This window comes from Saccostrea echinata, unplaced genomic scaffold, assembly GCF_033153115.1.
Source record: "Saccostrea echinata isolate AGI-Se365-2 ecotype Australia unplaced genomic scaffold, CSIRO_AGI_Sech_v1 ptg000032l, whole genome shotgun sequence".
NCBI classification, from domain to species: domain Eukaryota; kingdom Metazoa; phylum Mollusca; class Bivalvia; order Ostreida; family Ostreidae; genus Saccostrea; species Saccostrea echinata.
Window position 1 is genome coordinate 5,180,696 of NW_026889781.1, and position 17,348 is coordinate 5,198,043.

The 17,348-nt window shown below is 33.7% G+C and overlaps 1 protein-coding gene across 1 annotated transcript; it reads right to left on the reverse strand.

Moving 5' to 3' along the window:
- Positions 1-719: 719 nt before the first annotated feature.
- LOC133197871 (uncharacterized) lies at positions 720-12,074 on the reverse strand. The gene is made up of 6 exons (XM_061334056.1): positions 12,035-12,074; positions 3,817-3,888; positions 2,496-2,608; positions 2,143-2,377; positions 865-998; positions 720-740 (listed from the first exon to the last, which is right to left on the reverse strand). The coding sequence occupies exons 1-6, from the start codon at positions 12,072-12,074 to the stop codon at positions 720-722; spliced, it is 615 nt and encodes a 204-aa protein (XP_061190040.1).
- Positions 12,075-17,348: the final 5,274 nt, after the last annotated feature.

The following is a 17,348-nucleotide window of genomic DNA, read 5'->3' on the forward strand; positions in this document are numbered from 1 at the left end:
CATCCGGAAGACCCGTGACGCTCACTTCTTATGCCGGGCCCTTGGCGAAGGAAGAGTAACTATCTATGTTTCCGTCTTAGTTTTGACGTGGCACGGCGAACAAGAATTGATTCCGGGCCTTCCGATTACGAATCGACGCCCTACCACTAGGCTACCGTGACTGCTCACACCCAATTAGGAGAAAATGTACATCTCCATATATATAACACGTTATTATGAGTTATAACCAGCATTGTATTTGGAGCAAAGGAAATAGTTCAGTTGGGACTCAAGGGCTAAAAGGTTTTGTTATAGGTTTGTCAATAATTTATATAGGTACTTATCAAATATAAACGAATTAAAATACAGTCATTGATATGCACATATCAACTACCAGTTTTGTCCAATTGTTATTATTGGGATCTGTGTGGTGTAGTAATGTTAACCAAACTAACGTCGTATCCAAATGAATTTTTCACAAAACACCTATATTGAGCTTCATTAATCTTCTGGAAATTGTTGATGTGGAGAACTGCAGAATTATTACCAGGAACTGATTTGGTGTTTGGCGGGACCCCGCTTGCCTTGATAAAAAAGATCATTACTAAATTAAATCACTAGATTTTGAGTTTTAAAGGGGCAGATTATTTTTAACATTAATTTCAAGAAAATTTAAAGTTGCTTGAAACGATTGACTCTTTGCAAAGGTGGACAAGAAAATAAGCCTTTGCAATGTATTCTTATGAATTTTCATCACCAACCTGTTAAGAAAAATGTCATAGATAATTAAAAATTCTATTTAAATGAACAGATGGGTAGCAATGTATCAGCAATATTATGTTTTGTATATTTAAGAGAAATAAAATTAAATTTGAAATACATTACCGGTACCATCATACTCCAGCTGAAAATGTCGTACGGTGGGTAGCTGATCACGTTACAAGTTGCTACAACATTGTCACCGTAACGAATGATATTTGGAACAACATTTACTGATACGATATGAGGAGGCCCTGGCGCTTAAACAAAAGTAAATGTTTTTATGAAAACATATCAGTTATCACGTATATATATATATATATATATATATATATATATATATATATATATATATATATATATATATATATATATATATATATATATATATATAATATATATATATATAAACTATCATGATTTTAACTTTTAATTCTCGAACACTTGCACATTCATGCTTTGTTAAAATCTTATATTAATAGAAAAGATAGTTTATTTCTGTACATTTTGAGATTCACAATGCAAAAGAACTTGCAGGGTAAATTCGTAAGCGAGTTCTTTATTAAGTTTTATTGTAAATTCTATTACAGTTATTGCCGCGGACATTATTCTCCAATAAAATCAAAATCGTCATCAAAAGATTATCAGATAAGATACCCATATGTATTACACTTGTAAAGGTGAAATGAATATTTGATTTTAGAATGTGATACTTATTTTGACCATATCGTATTCTGCAGTCTAAACTGTATGTATTGGCTAAAGCAATTGATAAATGTTAAATAGGGCTCTTCCACCGACATCCCCAGAACATTTTTATTCCATGATTTTACTGATAAAGCAATAAAATTAATAATTAATTTTGCCTATTTACAATCATAAATCATAAAATAATCAATATGTTACACAAACTTAAAAATAATTAAAGGATATTTTTTATCCAAAGAAAGCTGAAATCTCTGCATTCCAACGCAATCGAAGTAAAAAAGCTGACCTCTGGTGTTAGTTGGAAATTTTGACCTTATTAATTTCTCTATAGAAGAAACGATCAGCAGCATTTAAGAGCTATTAATAGAATAGAAATAAAGTTCTTGTTGTCGTCAATGATGTACTATAATCTCCTCGGACTGAAAATGTTGTTTGAAATATTAAAAAACCTGGGCTAACACCTTGGCTTTTATATTTCAAAACAACACTTCTCGACCTCGGAGGTTTTCTTGCAACATTCACGAAAACGCTAACTTTATTCCTATAACATACTTTGGCGAAAATTTATAGACACTAAAATTACATGTAAGTACATAGGAACAAAACACACAATATCTATAATTCATTCTGTACAAATAAAGGACTGCCAAAAAATTAAGGATTAAAAGCCCCTACACGCAAAATTAATTTATTTACCTTTGGTCACTATTGGTAATGTATTTAAAGACGTGACTTGTGTCGGTAGTGTCTGTGTGGGAAGTTTGCACGAGTGTTCAGCGTCGACGATCAAGTTGAAAATATGATTAACAAACTGTGAACCATCAGACACTAAACAGATATATTGACCTGAATGGGAATCGTCAAAGTTAGGAATAACCAGTGTTATGTCGTCATTTGTTGTGTGAGAATGTATTGGAAGTGTCCCCAGAGGCTGAAAAAATAGGATTAAAATATATGATTGTTATTAAATGAAACACATGATAAAAGCCGTTTACAATTTGGCAAAGTACACTTAACATATAAGTATGCAAAAGTTATTCAAAACGTACCCCGATCCAAGTTATATCAGGATGGGTTCCACCAATCACTAAGCATGTCAGATGAACTTCAGACCCCTTCGTTATGTAACTAGGTTGGTCAGTGTAAAATATTTTCAATGGGTCTTTTGAGAAAGAAAATAAAACATAAGTTTTATCATATTTTTTCTCACTTCTTTTCAATGCTAGTTTCATATGATATGACAATTTTCATAATTTTCCTTTTCTCACCATCAATGAAAACATCTATAAATTTTTCCTTGTACTAAAGTATAGTCTTTTTTAATCTTTAATATCTTTCCTTCTACTCTGACTTCAATCTTGGCCAGTTGATCTTGGGCCATTCTTTGGACAGATCCATTAATCATATCAGTAAGTAGTCTATTTAAAATTTCATCCTAGAACATATTTCATTGCTCAGTGATAAAGATACATGTAAATTTAACAGTAATGCACATATTCCATTTACATGGGCTTTACAGCTTTTTTGGGGGTTTGTTTGCTTGTTTGGTTTTTATTTTTGTTTTTGGTTGTTGTTTTTTTTTTTCGTTTTTGGTTTGTATTTCTTTTTGTTTGTTTGTTTGTTGGTTTTGGTTTTTTTTTTTCTGTTTTGGTTTTTTCCCTTTGTTTGTTTAAGGACATTGAAAGGCATTAATACTATAACTCGTTTTACCTGGCTGATGACAAGAATTTTGGTCACAGGGTAAATTTAATTTGGTATCAATCGAACAGCACCGGAAACAGGTAGATGTTGAACGGCGGCCAATCAGATTTCCAATAATTGGTGAATCAGTCGTGAAGGAGTTAGAGATATGTCAAATCTATTGCAGAAATCATGCACTTATGAATCGATCGATCGATCGATCGATCGAGAGAGAGAGAGAGTTTATTAGATGTAAAATCATCTCAAAGGCAAACAAAATGCATTTGTAGTTTGAATGATAAACGATATAAAGATTAATTGAATTTTGAAATGAATCCTCTATTTGCTTCTTAACTACTCGTATATATCTTAATGTAATTCAGTCTTAAAACGCTTACAATTTCTATGGTATAGCTTAAAAGAAAAATCAATTATTAGATTGTGGATACGACTGGTTTAAATTATTTTTGATTATTATTAATCTTAGATAAGAGTTTCCTAGTTTTTTTTTGTTTTTTTTTTTTTGAACATTTTACTCCTTTTTGAAGAAAAATACATACATGTTGAGTTTAATCAGATAGAAGGGAACAGCATAATAAAATAATATCTATGTAGCTGGGAATGTTTTTAAGTTCTTTGACCATACCAGTGCATAAGCACGTCTAGTCATAAAATACAGATGTACAGTACCTGTTTCGATATACACCCAGAGCTGTGACGTGATACTCCGAATTCGTCTAGAGTTGTTGAAGAATAACAAATCTATAAAAAAAATAATAAATAAATATAAAATATCAAACAAATATGTGTACAAAATACGAACCCCCGGAAACTCCAGAGGTGGTATCAGGTACCTAGGAGAAGTAAACATCCCCTGTTGACTGGACAGACCCGCCGTGAGCCCTATGTATAGATCAGGCAGACGCAGCACTCCACAGTCAAGTAAAAATAAACTAGAAAGGGGCCTTTTAATAATTTCTGAGAAAACATTTGAACATTAAATCCAATATTTAGAGAAAATTGATATGATATTACATAGAATAAAACATATCGTATAACGGGTATTTTCTGCGGTTGTCTAATTGTTGCGGAATTTCGCGAATTAGACAAATCTGCAAAGATTCCACTTGCAAAGTTTTTTGACAAATTACTTACGATAAAAATAAATGCATCATCTTTAATTCTCAAATGTGGTATGTGGGGATGACTGCAAGGTTGTTTATAGCTTATTATAACCTGTAATTTTACAGCTTATAACTGCAAAGTTGTATAAAAAAGAATAAAATGAAATAATAAATTGCTTACTGGGTGTTTGAAATAAATGTTTTTTAGCACTTAATTAAACACAGTAGAGCAGCAGAGCTAATGTTTGACGTGATTCACCCTGAACTCGGCCAACATGCCTTCTTATATTAAAATGCCTAAAGTGTTTCAGTGTTCTATCAAATCCTTAATATGCGGTTGTCCTCTAAATGAGTTTTTGTGGATTATTGCAACCGCAGAAATAATAAAAAAGCAGAAAATAATTTGCTTTCTTTAAAGGGTTCAAATCGCATAATTTCCGACCACAGAAAAATAACCATTATACGGTATATCTAATATTCTCCAGGTTGGAAAAGCCTAAAAAACTTTTATCATATTTAGAAAAAAATTAAAAAGTCAAAGAGAGTCTAAGGAACATTAACCTGGAAAGGTGTGGCTTAGTGGCTATAGGTTTTGGCCAATAGCCTGGTTTAAATCAAAATATGGGCATTTGATGATGTGTCCATAGAAAAAGCAATTAATTTATATTGCCTCAGTCCACCCAGCTGAATGGGTACCAGTTTAAGCTGGAAGTTAACCTGCGATAGAGTGGTGTCCCTTAAAAAAAAGAGGGGGGTATCTCTCCTCCGCTTAGTGAGAATTGTACTTGAAAATCTTAGCCAACGCTTTTTTATTGAAAATAATTTTCTATCTTATGGTACATGTATATCACTCGTCAGCTTTTGAGGAAAGTTTGGTTATAACCTTTAACTTCAAAATCATTTATTATAATTCAATATTTGTAAGATTTTTTTAATTTTACAATGCAAATTATACAATATTCAATTTAAAAACTGCTCACAAAACCATAAAGAAAAATTTTCGGAAGAATATTTCTTGTAGGATATTTCGAAGAAAATTTATCAAATTTGCACATTTGTTTATTTTAATATTTTAGAAAATTAGTCCTACTTATATTTAATGGGAAACCTTTTATTTATAAGCTAGGAATATTGCGTATAGATTTCAACTAATATTTTAAAAACAATTTTACACATTCACTCTACAGACTTTGCAAAGAAATGAAGATAAATTGAATAAGTAAATGTAAAATTTAATTTGTGTTTTGACTGAAAATCGCATATTTTGACCAAAATCTAAAAAATGAAATCACTGGCCCTTACTTTTTCTTTCATTATATTAAACTTCAGGACGTTTTCAACCGATCAGCACTTAAGTCATAAAAAGCTTGATACAAAGAAATATTCCAATGCCTATTAAAATTTTTAATACCCCAAATATGATATGTTTAGTGCAAAAAGTTCACGCAATTATTTACGCGCATTAATTTGCAGGATTTGTTTTTAATATTTAATTTTATTCAAACTATTTTACATAAAATAAGATTATATCAATTGCCGTAATTACATTTGGTAAAAAATGATTAAGGTTAAAGTGATTAATCTAAAAATTCCAATATAAGTAAAAATAAAAGTCAACTTCATTGTATTGTTGCTCAGTAAGATGCACTGACTCCAAATTTTCTTTTCGATTTTGAGTCATGCTAAATGATTTATTATCCAAAATATACTCCCCCCCCCCCCCCAAAAAAAAAAAAAAATCCTTGATATAACTCATGTCAAGATTGACAAAAGTAGACAAAGTATGACAGTAGACAAGCAGACAAGATATGTCTACCATTTTAAAGGTCAATCCTTGTAAGCGCAGGCTATTATGGGTCTTATACCTTGGAAAAAATTAATCTTATAATATCAAAGCCATCTTTCCTAAAAATGAGCTCATGATTTAATATTGAAGCTCATTACTCTATCGTATCTAAACAAAGCAAACAAAATGAGCAACCGAAGTTTAAGATTAAATTAAAGTATTACATTTGTAATTTAGATCAAAATTGTATTCCAGGAACATATATGTACTTTTTATGGATCTCCAATTTAATCGGATAGGACCTGGGTCCTAACACTGTAATAACCCCCCCGCCCGCACCTCTTTTTTCCTTCTCCCCTGTGTAAATCACCATATCTGTTAGTACTTACCTCTTGTGGCTGACAAACTTTTGTGTGTCTGTAACAAGCAGAAGTATCAGTGACGTAATCACAGGAAAAACAAGTTTCCCACTGCGTCATATCCTGTACAATTAAACAAAACATATAAGTCATTTTCAAAAAGCAGGCTTGTCAAGTTTCAAAGTTAAAGTATAACAGTCTTAAGATGGAGAAAACACGGGGGGGGGGGGGGGTGAGAATTGTTATTTTTAAAAATATGTTTCCCATTTTACACAAGGATGATTTTCTCCCTTTTCCCCCTTCATTTTTTTTTCAATATTCTTCAAACTGGTTTATTACACTGAAAATAGTTCCCGGGATATAAATATATAAAAACAAAACCTCTTACATTCTCAAGTTTATGCCTAATGATAGTATACTGCCCCTGTCAATTGCAATTCAATATAACAAGCTTTGGATAATGTTTGTATTGCAGTTACTCTTGAAGTTGATGAGCTTTCGATGATACAAAGGATATATTAATTAAATTTTACCTTGTATTAAAACTAGAAAAACGCTGAAAAAAGCAAGTACACGTGTTGGGTCTGTCAAGGAAATAAAAAAAAGATAAAATAAGACAACAAACTCACAAAAAATCTATCGCTTATTATAGTTGAAAAGATTTCTTAAGAGCAATTAGTTTGAGAATGGTCATCATATCATCCTTTTCTCTGTTTTTTACAAATCTTTAAATAGTTTGGTTTATCAGTACGCAGCACAGTTAAGGCTGCAGTAAGGAGGCGGGGCCTAATTTATACGGGAAATGCTTACTATGACATCACACAAAAATATAAGTTCTTCAAATTACCACAAAATGAAATGATTTGCTATTTTAAACTTATGAATAACTTTAAACTACATCAATACTAACCAGTGCATGCATTATTGTCGTTGGTTAAATCCCACACAGCAATATATAAACAATTCACTGATCGCAATGCACTTGTCAATGTGACGTCATATCGGAAAATTTGACGCAGTTTGTATGCAGTGAGAGGCGGATCAAGTTATATTTATACAATGAAAAATGTATTTTGTAATTAAATAAAAATAAATTGTAGATACATAAGAGGCCATTAACCTGGATGCGATGTCTGTTTTATGATTTTATTCATATACTTCAGGTACATTTCCTAGACAAGCGATACTGTCGAATATTTGTATGCAGATTCATTGAAGGGTAATAGAAGGGTCGTAATAAATCGATATATTGCAAGGGCATACCCTCAATGAATTATGACAAGCTTTTACACATAAACTCAAGAAGTATGAAGATATTTGAAAAGTGCTGCGAACCTGTTGAAATCTTGCAAATGAATTAATTATATCTATATTTAATGTACTTGACCAGCAAAATATTCAACACACGGTCTAACAAATGTAATTTTAGCAATAAGATAGTATTAATCTATATAGGTTCGCAGCACTTTTCACAAACTACAAAGAGTGTTGAAAATAATTATATGTTAAACTTAGATTTTTAACTTGGTTATGCCCTTGCAATATTAGAATTTATAGATGACCTTAATACTTCAGATATATTTGCTAAAATCACGTGACTGTCACATCACGTGACATGTCTTAATAAGAAATCTAATCGTCCTCAACATTTAGTTTTCAACCACATTGCATTTGTCCGATAATAGTAAAGTCCTAAAAAGAAATGCCCATCCTTGTAAAGAATGTATTTTCTATCTAAAAAAATTCGCCGATATTTCCATTTGGCACCTTAACTGTGCTGCGTAGGCGGTTACATGTTTACATTTAAGTCACATTTAAAAGTAAAACAGTAATGTTAGTTGTAATTTTCCCATCAGAGCAAGCTTTAGCAAAGGAAAATCAGATAAATTTTTCACCGATTTGGGTCGACATTAGCAATGTTTTCTATGATTAAGGAGTTAAACTTATGTCAACTTGTTGTCACTCAGCATCCCCCATAAGTCCACACTTTCAAAGAAATGTCCTCTTACGGAAGCCTTTATGAAAATTTGAAACAAAATGTTAAATGCAAGCATCTATTTTTCTTTGCTTTGTAAACTCAAATTCGTTCGAGAACTATATTATAGTACTTTACGGGGGACTTATCCTCTTATTACAGAGAAAACTTCCAAAGTAAATATAATCTAAAAATGTCCACTGTTTTTTTACGAGAATTTAGTAAAGAAGACATTTAAATATTCAGTTAAAACAAAGCCAACATAAGACGCAAACATTTACTTCGACCTTTTTTTTTTTGGCCTATATGTTTGATAGTGATTGAAAACATTTGATATAAATATTTTCATCAATTTAAAATGATGAAAATCAATGATTGGAAGTCGAAGAATCTAGATCAGAGGGCCATTACTTCTTAATTGTAGTTAAAAATGGAAATAACGAATAATTTATAGTTAAACTAAAAAATCCATTGAAACAAAACGAATCGGGAGCAGAGCAAACACGGACTTCAAAAAAAAAAAAAAAACAAAAACAAAAACAAAAAACATCATAGATTGGATCAGGTGCCATGAAGATGTAAGCATCCCCTGTCGACCGGTCACATCCACCGTGTGCTCCTTATTATGATCAGGAAAACGGAAAAAAATCTTAGACTATTCAGTGTGGAAATAATAGCCTGACAATTAGTATGAAATCGTCAGTCAGCATTGGACTGATTGTAGTAAATTTGATATGTAGGCAGTAACATTGAGTGAAACAAGATCCAGTATCAATTCACTTACCATTTTGGGACATTTCTGCAAAATTCATCGGTGAATTAGTTTTAAAGTGCAAACTCTGATAAGTCCTCTGCAGAGATAACCCTTTGTACTTCAAAAGGAATATCTGAGTAAGTCGACATATATATTTGGAAATCTTGGTTTCCACTCCAGGGGCCAAATATAGACAAATAATTTTCTGTATCTTGGTTAGTTTCTTTTCTTTCTTAAAGATAAATAATTTGGGTGGGATGGGGGGGGGGGTGGGTGTTAGATTTGCTTGCTAAATTCGGAAAAAAACTTTTATATTATTATTATTATTATTATTATTATTATTATTATTATTATATATATATATATATATATATATATATATATATATATATATATATATATATATATATATATATATATATATATATATATATATATATATATATATATATCTTTCGAAAGTAGTTAAAAGTTGATGTCACACACAGTAAAAATAATCATAAAAGAAAATGCAATTTCCAAATTTCTTTTCACTTGCGCTTTCTGGATTTTCATACAAATGAGTTCAAATGTATCTACAGCTGAACATGGATGTTTGAAAATCCAGAAAGTGCTAGTGGTTTGAATGAAAATCGGAATTTGTGCATTTTCTTCTTTTCTGTTAGTCACCCGCGTGGCGCAGTGGTTAGAGCGTCTGCTCTAGAGTCGAGAGGTAAGGAGTTGATCCTTACGTCGCGGGTTCGAATCCCACTGTGGGACGTGGAGACCAGTCCTTCGGATGAGACCGTATAAACCGAGGTCCCGTGTGGCAGTAGGTGCTGGCACGAAAAAGATCCCTCACTGCTCAATGGCCGTAAGTGCCGAGTATAGGACAAAATTTGCAGCTCTCCACCGGCAAGTGGTGGCGTCTCCATATGAGTGAAAAATTCTCGAGAGGGACGTTAAACAATATTCAATCAATCTTTACTGTTATGATTATATATATATATATATATATATATATATATATATATATATATATATATATATATATATATATATATATATATATATATATATCCTTTTCTGTCGGGCCTACTAAATAAATAGATGCAAGGTAACAAATGGAAATTTGACCAGCGACACGAACAACAATAGAAATTGTCAAATTTTCAGGACGCCCTGTCCCTTCCTCAAGACAGAGAAAGGTTAAGAAAGTCATGAAGACAAAGAAAATAAAGAAAAAAATAGCACTAAAACTTTACTATATAACCCAATATATTTACAATTTTACATTTAACATGTTTACTGTAGGCATCTTATATTCTTGGGATAGGTATTTGGTATTTTATAAGCGATTTTATTAGCGAGACCAAATTTTCAAGAAATCTGGTTATTGCTATATAAAATCTATACAGATTAAAATATGCGCGAGAATGAAATCATTGCGAGCAGACCGTCTCGCGTAATTACGTTAAATGAAGGCCTAGCGAATAAAAAGGTGATTTACAGTAATTTGAATGTTAAAAGCCAGTTGATATGAAAAGAATTGCGGACCTGAAAAGCGCCCGGTCTGTCTGGTTTATTCTGTTGGAGGGTGATTTACATAATGAACGAATTATTATGGCAAAGTACATTTTTTTTAAAAATTCTCTTTAAATAGCGTAATTCGAAAAGTAATAGAACGATAAAATAATAAGAAACCTATAAGAATAGGTTCAAAATAAAATTAGGAAGGAAAAGAATTAGGAACTCTCACATGGGGTTAGTATGTCACTTTAGTGCAGTTTGCAGTTTAAATGCATGATGTAAAGTGAATTTTATCAGTGTGTAAACTAATATTTGATTAATTGAGAGCTATGCACCAAGAAATTGTAAAAAAAAAAAAAAAAAAAAAAAAAAAAAAAAAAAAAAAAAAAAAAAAAAAAAAAACCCAAATATTTGATTGATTGAGAGCTATGCACCAAGAAATTGATTGAGGAGTTCTCATGGATATTTCTTTACAACAGGGTGGGTACATTCTTACATGTAGTATAAGGTACATGTGGCATGCTTCTGCTAGATACATGTATAAGGGAAACTGTCCAACCACATATACATGCCTATCAATTTTTATAGTTATTTTTTATTTTGTAATTTGTTAAAACCCTTTCAACTCATTGTCTTTCATTCTAAATGGCAACACTCGAGGTATTTGTGTTTACCAAACAGATCTTGTTCGTTTATTTATTTATTGGTTTTGCCTGTGGAGCAGGGCCATCTTTTGCGTTATCATCCACCCTGATTGACCAGTTGTTCTGATATCAGTTTGGCTCTTTAAAGAAAAGAAGAAAAGAGAGCATCTCTCTGGTAACGTTGCACCTCTTGTTTTGTCTCTAGTTTTTCTATATACTTTCGTGTCCAGTGTACTTAAAAGAAGTAACGTACGGTCACTGCTCTTTGTATAAAATACTTCGATATAAAACGTTAGATAACTTTTCCTCTGATTATTAATGTTATAGGACTTTGAAAAAAATGGATATATCAAATCAGAGGTCTGAAGCAAAAAAAAAAAAAGGCTGCATACTGACAATGTAGCAGAAAACGTAACATAATAAAGGACTGAACATTTGAAGGGTATGATATTGATTATAGTTTATTCATCAGATACCTCGAAGATATTTCGTAAGAACAGTGTACTTCCATCAACGCTAGTTTTTGATCTGAATTCTAGTTCTAATTTCCTGAGAGCTTTGAATCTTCTTAGAGGAGATGAGTGGGGATAATACAAACATACAAGTTTACAGTTTGAATACTTAGACATGAATAAATAAAACGCCATGTCGATATCTCGTGTTACCTTGGTGTTACCTTGTCGAATGTAAGCTTGTCTTTATCACTGCCCAAGCTCTAAAAATACCATGCATGTGAAATGGTTCAGGGTTTACAGACCTTCTAGAATTCTGGCTGTCTGAATGTCTAGATTCCTCATCACTAGTGAATCAAAGCTTGAGTAATGAATTTATAATGAGGGAGGCAGTTTGCTCGACTATCTATATTCAGCAGGCCGAAATACACTTTGTTTAAAGACCTTCTCTTGGTGGTAAAATATATGTAAAGTGACTATATTATCAAAGACCCCATATATATCAAAACAAATATATTGTTGAATTTAAGGATTTAATAAGAGTTGGCAGGTATTGTCCACAGTGGTCATAAATTTACAACAGCGGGGCAGCCGACAAACTGGCATGCCCCCAACATCAACATTATGCTGTGCCCTCCCTAACGGGAAGAGTAGCACGCTGGGTTGACCTCAATCGTGCTACGGACACAATTCAACACAAAATTTACAAATATCTTTACATTACCTAATTTTGCTTTATATTTTATGTTAAATAGTTTTGCTTTATATTTACTCAAATCTCATTTAAAGTCAACCTCACATATATCAATATTTCACAATCACATATATAAATTCAACATCAACCAACAAACTCAATAATATGAACAGTTCCATGGTTAAATTGAAGGTGACGATTTCGCCATCAAGACCACTGTGAAGCTGACTATTTTCATAACTCTACCAAAGGGATGCCGAATGGAAAACAGGAAAATCCCCTATCAACCTCATTGGTTTTCTTCCCAGCTAACTGCTGAAAAGAGAAAACAAAAAACCAAAAGCAGCAAACGATTCCAAAATGCATTTCTGTTACTACGTAATTGTTTAAATATTGCTCTACACATGTTTTATCTTATGGAAATCCTATAAAGGGGAAAATTGGAAACATATTTGCCTGGCTATAAAAAGGGGGTTGGACAGGGTGGGTATTTAAAATTTGCAAAATTGAAATCAGACACTTTTATCATCCACCTCTCACCTTCACTGATGCATCAAAAAAAGGGGAGATAACTCCAAAAAAGTGTGGCTAAGTATCCGCACTATAATGGATGGATAACAAAATTCCGACTAGTTAATATTTAAGATCTATTGGTGTTAATACATTACTACTTATGGTCCTAACAGGGTAAAGCTTTGATAAGGATGCATATTACGAGACAAGCTCAGATATGCATTATTATCAAAGACCCCATATATATCAAAACAAATATATTGTTGAATTTAAGGATTTAATAAGAGTTGGCAGGTATTGTCCACAGTGGTCATAAATTTACAACAGCGGGCCAGCCGGCAAACTGGCATGCCCCCAACATCAACATTATGCTTTGCCCTCCCTAACGGGAAGAGTAGCACGCTGGGTTGACCTCAATCGTGCTACGAACACAATTCAACACAAAATTTACAAATATCTTTACATTACCTAATTTTGCTTTATATTTTATGTTAAATAGTTTTGCTTTACATTTACTCAAATCTTATTTAAAGTCAACTTCACATATATCAATATTTCACAATCACATATATAAATTCAACATCAACCAACAAACTCAATAATATGAACAGTTCCATGGTTAAATTGAAGGTGACGATTTCGCCACATGGGCACCGCAGGTGCTCACCGCCACCTGGTGGGGGTAGGCAACTTCAATTTAACCAACCACTGTGGACCTGCTACTTAAAGAACCCCCCTATGCCCAACCTACTGGAAAAATAACTCCTCCATTATCATTGACAAAATACTCCATTGCCCCCTGTAAATTATTTAGATAAATGTATTTTCCCAGACTGGAAAGATGAACACCATCCTGACTATACAATTGCTTTGATTTTCCCACAAACTGGGGATGTCTATCAAGTCCCCCCCCCCCCCCCACAACCCAGTATTTCCTTAGCAGCTGCTCTGTTTATTCTGTTCCGAGCCTGTTCCATTGCCCTGCTATTTTCCGAGTAACGCCAAGCTATTCTAGGCAATAGAAAGGACCAAATTAATTTGTTGTTCGGAAAAATCGATGCTATTAATCTCAAATCCCATCTTACCCTATTTAAAAGCTTTTCAGTTTTGATTTGTCCTATATCGCTAGCACCGCAGTGGATAACTATAGCATTTGGAGGACTCTCAAACTGTGCTATCCACCTGAGTTTGCAAGCAAGATCAACAAATCGCAATCCCCTATATCCCTGCCACCATATGTCAATCCCTCTTGTCTGAAGTCCTAGGCCCTGCCCCCCCCCCCCCCCCCCCCCGCTCTGCTAATGGCTGATATTCCCGCATTTCGGACAATTGAAGAACCTACAATCCATACAGAACTTCTTGCTCCTGTAAAAGTTTATAATTTTATTAGCTTTTTTGTGATTTGTGAGGGCAAGTAAGGGGAGATCTGATATAGGTTTGAAAGGCACTAGACCTCCATCTCCCTGCAATCTTTATTTCTTCATCTGATAGACTTTTTTCTGCTGCAGCTGTAGCTGCCCCAATTCTAAAGGAATGAGATGTATATAATTTATTATTGTAACCTAACACTGCCAAAGCCTGATGAAAATTGATACCTAAATTGAAAATTGAAAACTTTCCGCCAAAGTGACAAAATAGTGGGTCAGGTATTTTTGGACGCATGTTTAAATAATTTTTCATGCACTGTACTGGGCATATAATACCCCCATGAACATTCAAAACAAGAGTTACTCCCGTGCCAATCTGATCAGTCTTAGAATACCTTAACAAGATCTGCAATTTATCACCTTGAATTTGGACATCCTGGATTCCTAATACAGTTTCAGAGTTATTCCCCTTAGATAAAGTTAGCTCCCCCACCCTAAGAAAGGCAAAATATGCTAAAGTGTAAGCTGCTGAAAACAAAGCAACCTCATAGTTGTTATGACATATATTAGCTAAAACATGAATCAATTGTGCAAGCATATGCTCGGTCAATGGTAGTCTCCCATCTGCCCTGTTTTTTCTACGCTTAAAACCCTGAAGGAGTTTTGTTACAAGAAATCTATTTGTTGTATCCACTAACTCCTCAATTTTGCATTTGTACCCAATAGCTGAAATGTAAGCTCGGGCTGTTGCATCAGAATATCTATTTAAAGACAGGTATGCTATAAAGTTTACTAAATGCTCAGTAGGGGGAGGCCAACTAACTGGCAACTGGGTTTGAACTCTAAATTTTTCAAAGGCAGAAATTCCTGTGATATATGAAGAAGTAGTATTGCTGAATGTGCTGCATTTAACAATCGAGTGGCCTCACTTCTGAGAACATCATGTGAAACATCGCTGGAATTGGATCTGGGTCCCTTCTGGCTCCTGGAGCAAGGTGTCGAAAACGATCCCACTGCTCGCGAGAAATTGCATCAGCTATACTGTTATCTTAACCTGCTATATGCTTAGCTTTAAATACTATGTTATATTTCATGACAAGTAAAACCAGTTTCCTAAACAAATACATTATCCTTTTTGACTTTGGAGACTGCGAATTTAGGATGGCAACTAAAGCTATATTATCAGTTTGAAATTGCACCTTTTTCCCACTTAAACACTCATGCACCCCACACCATCAGTGACAGCTAGGCACCAATTCTAAGAATGCAATAACCTTATTATAGACCGATTTTCCCAACTACTTGGCCATTGGTAATACATCCACTTCCCCAAAAATAAGATCCACATTCCAATCTGATTGAACCCGCACTATCCGTATATAATTGAAGAATCCTGGAATTTGTCCATTCCTTTTGAGGGAAATAAGATATTCCATTAAAATCATTCAAAAAACTTAACCACATTTCCAGGTCCTGTTTTAGGGCAGCATTAATACGAATAAAATGCTCGGGATTTGAAATACCTATCAGTGCATCATAAAACCTTCTGTTGAAAGCTCTACCACCCCTGATTGCTTTGCTAAAGAAGTTAAGTTTTCCTACTAATGATTCAAAGCTACGAGCCTTAACCTTTTTCCTATCAAGAAGTGCTTCCAGTAAACCCTTCAATTCTATAATTTTCTCTCTAGGAATTCTTGCACACATCTGAACTGTGTCTATCTCTATGCCTAAAAATATTAGACAGGTGACAGGACCCTGAGTTTTCTCTACCGCCAAAGGAACCCCGAATTCTGTGCAAATTGACTGAAATGAGCTCATTAAATTAAAACACTTTCCTGAACCTTTACTTCCTGCAAAAATGAAATCATCTAGATAATGGGATAAAGTAGGTAAACCTGACTTTGCAACTGTAGCCCACTGCAAGAATGTAGAAAACTTTTCAAAGATAGCACAAGATAATGAACATCCCATTGGCAGAAATTTATCGATATAATATTTTCCGTCAAATTTGAAACCCAACAACTTGAATTCCACAGGATAAATAGTAAGCAATCTGAATGCATTTTTAATATCTACCTTGCCTAGTTCAGCACCCTCACCTAACTCTGAAATTATTTCAACCACAGAATCAAAAGAAGAGTATTTACTGAGCATAAATCAGGATCTATAAATGCATTGATACCAAGAGAAGGAGGGTAAGACAGATACGTTATCATCCTCCAACCTCCACTTGATTTTGGTACTAAACCTACTGGGGAAATATGTAAATTGAGCATTGGTGGCCTAGAAAATGGACCCATAACTCGACCCTCTCTGATTTCCTTGGTAATCTTCTCTTCTAATTGAACTTTGTGTTGATTTGCTGACACTAGATTATTTGAAAAACTAAATATCCTTGGCCCCGTATAATTTAATCTAAATCCTTTTGATAAGCCATCGATTAACTCCCTAACTCTTTGTCTTATTGGGTATTTGTGTAAATACCTAGATATCCTATCAACCCTTATTGGTGAATGACCTAGGTCCCAAATTCCTATGCCCTGGGAATCGCATAAGTGGTCTTGTAATGGTGGAGGGTGCTCGTAATCCCCCTTGTCTTGCCCCTTGAGAGAAGCCGTATCCTGATGGGCGAAGCTGCCGCTGGCTTAAATATGACATATTTCTTTGCGGATTAGTAGAGATTGAACAATTAAACATAGGGCGCTGACGCCCACATTCTAAACATGCATGCAAATATGGACATGGCCTTCTAATGCAATATCCCTGAAAATTGAAATCATAACATTTGTTTGTCCCATACTGCCCCGAAATTGAAATCATAACATTTGTTTGCCCCATACTGCCCCGAAATTGAAGAGTATCACGAGTCCCCACCATATAGATCACCCAAAGCTCAGAATCTACTACTGCCCATGACCTACAATGTAGCTGGGTCCATAGCCATCTTCAACCTAAATTGTTCATCATATTGCCTCCATCCGATTGATCTCCCTGCCCCAATTCTAGTGTCATACATGTATTTCAAAATATCTTGACTTTTCCCAT

Coding starts and splice junctions, on each gene's coding strand:
- LOC133197871 (XM_061334056.1), bottom strand. CDS start 12,074: ATGAGGAATCTAGACATTCAGACAGCCAGAATTCTAGAAG. Junction 3,889..12,034: donor GACAGCCAGAATTCTAGAAG/GTCTGTAAACCC, acceptor TTTTTTTTATAG/ATTTGTTATTCTTCAACAAC. Junction 2,609..3,816: donor CTGGGTGTATATCGAAACAG/GTACTGTACATC, acceptor CTTTCTCAAAAG/ACCCATTGAAAATATTTTAC.